This window comes from Chinchilla lanigera, unplaced genomic scaffold (assembly GCF_000276665.1).
Source record: "Chinchilla lanigera isolate Chin_1 unplaced genomic scaffold, ChiLan1.0 scaffold00111, whole genome shotgun sequence".
Taxonomy (NCBI): domain Eukaryota; kingdom Metazoa; phylum Chordata; class Mammalia; order Rodentia; family Chinchillidae; genus Chinchilla; species Chinchilla lanigera.
This window is the reverse complement of record NW_004955512.1, coordinates 5,993,286-6,001,632: the sequence shown is the minus strand read 5'-3', so window position 1 is coordinate 6,001,632 and position 8,347 is coordinate 5,993,286. Positions and strand designations below refer to the sequence as shown.

The window sequence follows — 8,347 nt, the reverse complement described above, 5'->3', positions numbered from 1 at the left end:
TGGCAAGTGCAAAGTCATGAGTTTGATTCCTGGTACCAGAAGAAAAAACAAAAGCAAAAACAAAACAAACAAACAAAAAAATTCAGCTCATTCACTTTTAGTTATTGACCTTGAGCAAATTTCCTTTCTCTCCTCCCCTCTGTTTCTCCATCTGTTAAAAGGAGAACATATATGTCCCATCATATTGTTGAGAATCAAATCAATTAACATATGTAAAGTTATTAGAACAGTACTCAAAATATGGTAAACCCTCAAAAGATATTATAACATTTATATTCTAGGAAATGAGGCATGTGTCAGGTGTGAGGACCTCATTATTCTAAAGACTACCCAGCGGGTGTCAGACCAACCTACCATAGTTGATTGTGCAGAATGTGCTAGACTTTGAGGTAATGGAGACACAGCATCTGTTTATGACTAGCTACAGCCTGTTTTAAAGGGTTATTGCCATTGGATTTGTTCTGCCAATAGGATGAGTGCATTGAATTGAATTCCCCCTGACTTACAGGCAGATGTCGACAAAGCAGTGCAGGCTGCAAGACAGGCCTTTCAGATTGGCTCTCCATGGCGTACTATGGATGCTTCGGAGAGGTGCCGCCTCCTACACAAGCTGGCTGACTTAATAGAAAGAGATCGTCTGCTGCTGGCAGTGAGTATAACCAAAGTGGATGCATAGGGAGAGCTCGCCAAAGCGTTCACTGTTTGAATTGGCAACATGATTGTTTTTGTGAGCATTACATGCACACTGTAAACAGAAAAAGAAAAAGACTTAATCTCCAGGAAACCTATAGGACTGTTAGTCCTGAGGATTATTCTCAAATAGTTATCTGCTCACTAGTTCTAGGTAATGCTAACTTCTGCTCCCATAACTGATTCTACAGGATAAGCTTTTGCAATTCCTCAATTAAGCCAAATTACAGAAATGTCTTTCCTGTACTCCAGAATTTTTACAAACCTTTCACATGGTTGCACAGCATGATTCTTCTATAATATTGTACTAAGTTCCTCAAACTTTCTTGACCTTGAACTTTTTTTTTGACCTTGAACTTTTACTAGAATTCATACTTGAATTTGTTGATGGTATCCAAAAATTTCATTAAAATAAATTTTATTTCTCCTTAGTTCCAAAATTGAAATTTCTACTGTAGAAAATTCATGAATGAAAGACCCAGATGATATACTTATGTAAACAGATTGATTATGTTCCTATGGAATCCAAAAATCAAAATGATTTTTTTGAGACAGGGCCTTGTTGCCCTTGACTCACTGTGTAGTCCAGGCTGGCTTTAAACTTGTGGTGATCTTCCTTCCTAGCCACCAGAGTGCTAAAAAAGACTATTGGAACATCATTGAAAATCAGTAACACTAAACTGTCTCCATGGTGAAATTTTGTTGCAATTCCAACTGATCAACCAGACTCTATACTGTTCTCATCAGTGGGATTTATCAAATTGGGACCAACTCTCTGAAAGTTGCTTAGCAGAGAACACTCAGAATGAGACAGAATGAGCACTCTGGTTTAGCAACAACCTGCTACTCATCTTACCTAGATCATGCAGTATGATCCTATATCCATGTTATTATGACTCTTTTTGAGTCTTTTTTTAAAGACAAAAATTAAACAAGATAAGTTGAGATTTCTTCCATGTCCAAAATTCCCTAGTGCATATTCAACATCGTGGCCATATGTATTTTAGCTTAAAATTTTTGTGGAATTTTAACTGTAGAGATTGATCTGTTTTTCAGACAATGGAGGCAACCAATGCTGGAAAAGTATTTTGCCACACCTATCTGATGGAAATAGGATCCTGTGCAAAAACATTACGCTACTGTGCAGGCTGGGCCGACAAGATCCAGGGCCGCACCATACCTGTCGGTGAGGATTTGGGAGACATGAGGGTGGGGTCAGGAATATCGCGATTACTGTAGAGCTTGCTCCCTCTTGAAGAAGTCAGCTAAACAAAGCAAAATTATTTGCACCTGACGTTAATCGTACACAGTTGTAAACTACGAAATTCTGTGATGACTCACCAAATAACCTAAAAGTTGTTTCAGTGTAACAAGGCAGAAGATAACATCATGGATATTTTAGAAACTGTTAAAGTAGGAATATTCTTACAGCTACAATTACTGATTTGAGGCAATTGTCTGAGGGCCCAAACTTTTCATAGCTGGCCTCACATTATTTGGATTTCATTGCCCTAGTGACGTTTATATCCTTCCATAATATAATTATTTAAGCCTCTTTGCATCTCCACCATGGGCCAGCTGTGGTTATCTGTGCCTGTTCAAACTCAGTACAGTGAGACCAGAATAATTAAACAAATTAATGCACACTGATTTGTTTCGAATAGTTTCAAAACAACATGAAGTTATGTTTATAACCTGTGGTAACAATTTGTGTATGTAAATATGCATGTGTGTTATTCGGTGATATATGCACGTAACAAAATGGAAATATGAAAGATATTTCATATAAAAAAGCATCAGTTGGGGAAATAGTAAGGGTAGAATTTAACTCATAGAAACGTGTTAACTTTAGGAATAAAACACACTTCCAGGACTGGCCCTGATGTGCATTTCTAATCTAATTGGAGTATCTGTTAGGTTAAAAGTGATAGGAAGTTAAAAGAGGAGAGTAAGACCACAGTGCTACCAAGAAATGTGGCTATTTTGGTGGCTGTCTTACTTTGTCCTCAGACTATATGGAAAAAGCCATTTAAAATGCATTTGGGTCTTCAGGAAGACAGGCCTTGCTGGGACAACCAGGGGCTTCTGTGGGGAATGAAATGGAACTAAAGACGAAGAGCTATGATACTATCAGGATGCCCACATTGAATTCTGGAGCACATTAATCAGTCAACTCTAGACAGAAAAGAATTGAATTGTCCTGCATATTGGCCATTTTTTACATGGACTAAAAGATCTTGATCTTGGTTTAGTAAACAGAGGAAATCAACATTTTGGAGCAAGTTGGTAGAAAAGTTTATTCTTTCTAGAAAGATAGTTTTAATTTTACTATTTTAAAAAGTATAATACTTTTTTCATTAAATTACTGGTAAAACTTTGAGCCGCTGAAAATACATTTGAATATGTTTCTTCTTTTAGCTAGACATGGCCCTTGCTCCTTTCTCTTTCTTTTCCTGTAAAACTTTGAGGATAATAATGTAGGAAAACATTTCTCCTTGATGATGAAAGCAGCATGAATTGTCTTCCGGATACTTCCTCACTGCTCCTACTTAACTCAGCTTTATGGTTTCCAGCTTTCCAGACTATTATTTGGGGGCTCCAATTTCTGTTTTGTAAGTTATTTAAGATATGCCTTCTTTTAATTTTTTAAATTACTATTTCCATCTTCCTCTCACATCAATTTCAAACCTCCATCCTGCAACTGTCAAGTACATTGATTCTGTGTAGAGCTGAGTGTGTGCTTTCTCTTCCAGATGGAAACTTCTTCACTTACACAAGACGTGAACCTATTGGAGTATGTGGCCAAATCATCCCTGTAAGTTGCTCTCCTGTATAATGTTTTTTGAAAAATCCTAATTTAAATTAAGCCTATTTAATTTGGTGACAAAGATTTCTCTAACACAAATGGATGCTTGCATATTAGTTAAACGTGATGTAAATTTCAACAAGTAGAATTTGTGGAAACTATGCTTCCTATGACTAGATTTCTGGAATATAATTTAGTAAATACCAAAATCTATCTATCCTCTGATATATCTCTTGAGTGTGTTTCAATATTCTTGCATCAGAAAACCTCAACCTTTTACTCTATGGGTTGTTCTCTAAAACTTGTATTATGCACTCCCATTAAGTGCTGTGCTTTATAAGCCTGGGACGGAGATGAGCATGGCTCTTCGCTGTGGGACAGCCCTCCAGGGTGATGTGCCTCCTGCTCTCCACTCGTCTGTCTCTTCTGAGACTTCTCATTACAGGCAACAGCAGCAGTAAAAGAGTTTAATTCCTGCAATGCATTTTTATTTTTTTATTGGTACATGTTGGCAGCACATAAGGATGACATGCCTTGTGATAAGTAGGTACATACACATAACACTTGCTTATTCTTTTTAATTCCCTACTCCTCCTCTCCCTCCCCAGATGCCCAACTCTTGGTCTCCTTCCCTTTTGTAAAAGATTTATTTATTTCCTTTAATCTACCTTTTATTTTTCCTTTTAGTGTATATCTTGGGTTTCTCATGTAAGAAAGCCATGAGATATTTAAGCTTATGTGTCTGATTCATTACACTTCACATTACGGTCTCAAGTTTGTCCATTTTCCTACAAATGACTCCAATGTATCCTTCTTTATGACAGAGTATTAGTCTGTTATATAAATATCACATTTTCCTTACTCCTCCATCTGTTGATGTACAAATAGGCCACTTCTAAGATTTAGATGAGTTGTGTTGTAATAGACATGTAAATGCATGTATCATTATAACACGATGTCTTTAACTCTTTCAAGAAGACACTTAGAAAGAGAATAGTTGGGTCAACTAGAATTTCTATTTTTAGTTTTTTGAGGAATCTCCATATTGATCTACATAGTGGTTATTCAGTTTACTTTCCCACCAACAATTTAGAGGCCCATTTTCCACACAGTTTTACCAGTCTTCATTACTATTTAATTTCTTGATGACAGCCATCCCTTATGAAATAAAATAGATTCTCAATGTTATTTGAACCCATTTCCCCTCTCTAATGGCAAGTGATGTTGAACATTTTCTGATACATTTATCAGTCACTTGTCCTTCTGAAAAGTGTCTATTCATTTCAGTTGCCGGTTTTTTAGTGGGTCTTTTATCTTAGGGGCTCTTTTTCTACTTCTTTATATATTCTAGATATTAGTCTTCTAAGAAGTAAATGGCAATTTTTCCCCATTGTGTACACCGTGTTTTCACTTTGTTGTTTCCTTTGCTGTGAGGAAGTTTTTAATTTAATATAATTCCATTTTTAATCCTTATTCCTGTTTCTTGTGCAATTGGAATTTCTGACCAGAAAGTCCTTGTCAGTGCCTATTCCTTCCAGAGTTTTACCTATTTTACCTTTCAATAGATTGTTTCTGTTTTAACATTGTGTGATCCATTTTGATTTTAGTTTCGTGCATGGTGGGAGATATGTCTCTAGCTTCAGTCTTCTGCATATGGACAGTTAGTTCTCCCAAGATCATTTGTTAAGAGACTATCTTTCCTCCATGTATGTTTTTGACACCCTTATCAAAGATCAGATGCCTGAATGTGCTCTGTATTGTTTCTACATCTTCTCCTTTTCTGTTTCACTGATACCCATGTCGGTTTTCATGTCAGTACCATGCTGTTTTTATCACTGTAGCTTTGAAACATAACTTGAAGCACCAAAGGACTGTGATGACCTGTGCTTTACTTTTATTGATCAGGATTATTTTTGCTATTCTGGGTCTCTTCTAGTTCCATACTTATTTTATGATTATTTTCTCTAGTTCTGTGAAAAATGCTCTTAGTATTTTCATTGAGTTTTTAAAATTTAAATGAAATAGCAAATTTAAGTGAAGTAGAAGCATTTGGAACACTGGATAGAATATATTGATAAGAGGTTCTGATACTTCAAATACCCTTATGAAAAAAATGGCTTTTTTAAGTAAAATTTTGAAGGTTTCCATTTTGCCTAACAAAAAGGATACTGTCTAAACACAGATGAAACACTTGAAAAGTCTAACTAAAAAGATGTCGAAGGGCTCTGAAATTCTCAAATGAGAAATTGAGGATGATTTATTTTTCGTTTCAATGAGTTTGAAGGGTAAATATATAACATTTTTAGCGAAATAACTCATTCATTCAAAATCCCAACAAAATTCATTAAAACCACAAAACGTAAATACTAACAGATACCTAGTAGGATAGCCTTCTGCAGTAGAGGATATTATTAGCATTTCCAAAGAACAAGGAACTTATGTAGGTTCACAGGGCTATTCAGTGATGGCTCTGGGATCTTAGCCCAAACACTCCTCCTCTGCACCCTCTCATCTTTCCCTTTAACAAGATGGTTTGTCCTGCATGGAGGGGTAGCTCAGTGGGACACCACATGCCAACTATATGTGGCCCTGGGCTGGAACCCCAGTACCACAAAAAAGAGTAATTATCCCATAAGTGACTGAAATTATTGAATAAATAAAATAAATGACCTGTAGGGAGAAGGTACTGTAACTTTGAATTTTTAAAATCAAGTACTCTAACTTTGAATTTTTGTTCTACCAGGAAAAAAGTCACTACAATGCTTGGTGGTATGCAAAACCAGGCAGCAATTTTTTCTTGGTAGAATAAGAATTTAAAATAACAACACTTGATTAAATTCAGGGGCCCTCTCCTTGTCCCTTCTTGTATCTGCTTTAGTCAGAGTGTTATCATTTACTAGTACCTTCTGACTATGACCTTAAATAGAATACATTGGATGCCTATCAAAACTGCTGGAGTCATTATTTAACAACTACAGGAGAGGGAGGAGCTGTACAATGTCACAGTTATTAATATCTGTGCCTTTGAGCAAAACAAAGACTGCATTGTGGAATATTGCTTTTCAGTGGAACTTCCCGTTGGTTACGCTGGTGTGGAAGATCGGGCCTGCCCTCAGCTGTGGAAACACGGTGGTTCTCAAGCCGGCAGAGCAAACGCCCCTCACTGCTCTTCACGTGGCCTCCTTAATTAAAGAGGTAAGCTTCCTGGGTCCAAGTGTGCTTAAGAAGCCCAGAGCCCTAGCTGCAAAGGGAGGCCCTCATTGGTGCTACCGTCAGCTCCATTCTGCTCAGAGGCGCCATCCAGTGGTGAGGACGCCCGGAGCCGGGCTGCCAGCTGGGATTTTTGGCAGTCAGCGCTCTTGAGTCTCCTCCCAAATGCAGACCAGAAGCCACACCAGAGGCTTGCAGTCAGTCACATAGTCGTTATTTTCTTGCTTTTGTCCAACTCTCACACACTCAAATTCATGTTGAAATTAATATAGAATCCTTTCAATGCTGGAATATTACGCTAATTCCTAACTACCACTAATGGCCCTATAGTTTTTGCAAATTGTTTATATGTTTTTATTTTTTTTGTCTTTTTGAGATACGGTCTAGGTATATAGTTCAGGCTGGGCTTGAGCTCACTTTGTACCCCAGGCTGGTCTCGAGTTTGCAAAGATCCTCCTGCCTCAACCTCCCGAGTGCTGGGATTATAGGCGTGCACCACCATGCCCAGCTAAATTTGTTTAGATTTAAACAAACTTTTAGTTCTAATCTCTGAAGGCTGGACTTCATTGTGCCAGTGTTTGTTTGTAGTACTGAGCCATATTCTTTCTAAACCATATTCCTATGAATGGATATTTTTTACATTCTCTTTTGTATTATAAGTTCTTCTAAATTTTCTTCTTCAAAAGTAGTGAGGAGGTGAAACTTATTTTCCTCAACTCTCTTAATTGTGTTAATATATGTTTTAAATCACTCATTACCCTTTGTCCTTCATATCTTACCAAACCTTAAATAATTGTTAACCACTAGAAATGTGTAATTTAGGAAACCAACATTCATACCATAAAAAATATTCTTCCTCTCAATTAAATACAGACAAAAAGATGTGAAAATTTAGCACTATGATGTAAATAACATGCAATTTTAACATGTGCCACTCAGCTGCAACCTGGGCTCCTACCTGAATTCTTTAATGTAGGTTGACACCAGTTTGTGAAGCTTCACTCTGAACAGGATGACCTTGCTTACCTAACATTTTACTGATTAACTAATGTCACTGGGGGTTCGCAGCTCAGCTCCTAAGCCTTAAGCAATCAACAGCTAGAAAAATAAAATGTGAGGTTGTTTAGTTTTTTCCTTTTGAGTGATGGGGATAATAAATATATTACTTTTCTTCTGTGTAAACATTTTACCAAACACTTTGAGATATGCTATCTTCCTGAGTTACTATAAAGAAATTTGAGACAGGCCTCATTGGAGCACCGATCCATTAAACTATGGATTTACCCTGGCAAGAGTGCATAGCTTATAGTGCCTCCACTGGCTCATTTTCATGTGGGTCAGGAAATGAAATAATAATAAGTAATGAAGAATAGAGTTACTTAGGTGAATTTTTCTTGGTAGAGAAAGTCACAGGGTTACCCTGAAGAAGCAACCTCTGTCTCATACTCCCCTTTCTTGCATCATTCTGAGTTCTGTTGTAACTGTTTTGCTTTTTATCCCTTCAGGCAGGTTTTCCTCCTGGAGTGGTGAATATTGTCCCTGGCTATGGGCCCACTGCCGGGGCAGCCATCTCTTCACACATGGATGTCGACAAGGTGGCCTTCACAGGGTCCACGGAGGTAATGCCACTGACTTGGGCTG

The 8,347-nt window shown here is 37.4% G+C and overlaps 1 protein-coding gene across 1 annotated transcript in view; it reads left to right on the top strand.

The window, feature by feature from the left end:
• LOC102012115 (retinal dehydrogenase 1-like) overlaps positions 1-8,347 on the top strand; it is a gene marked incomplete at its 3' end in the record, with an annotated part of 55,224 nt that overhangs the window by 27,291 nt on the left and 19,586 nt on the right. Inside the window, 5 exon segments of the mRNA XM_013506549.1 lie at positions 509-649; positions 1,747-1,876; positions 3,444-3,505; positions 6,563-6,691; positions 8,212-8,325. Coding sequence (XP_013362003.1) covers positions 509-649; positions 1,747-1,876; positions 3,444-3,505; positions 6,563-6,691; positions 8,212-8,325 — 576 coding nt within the window.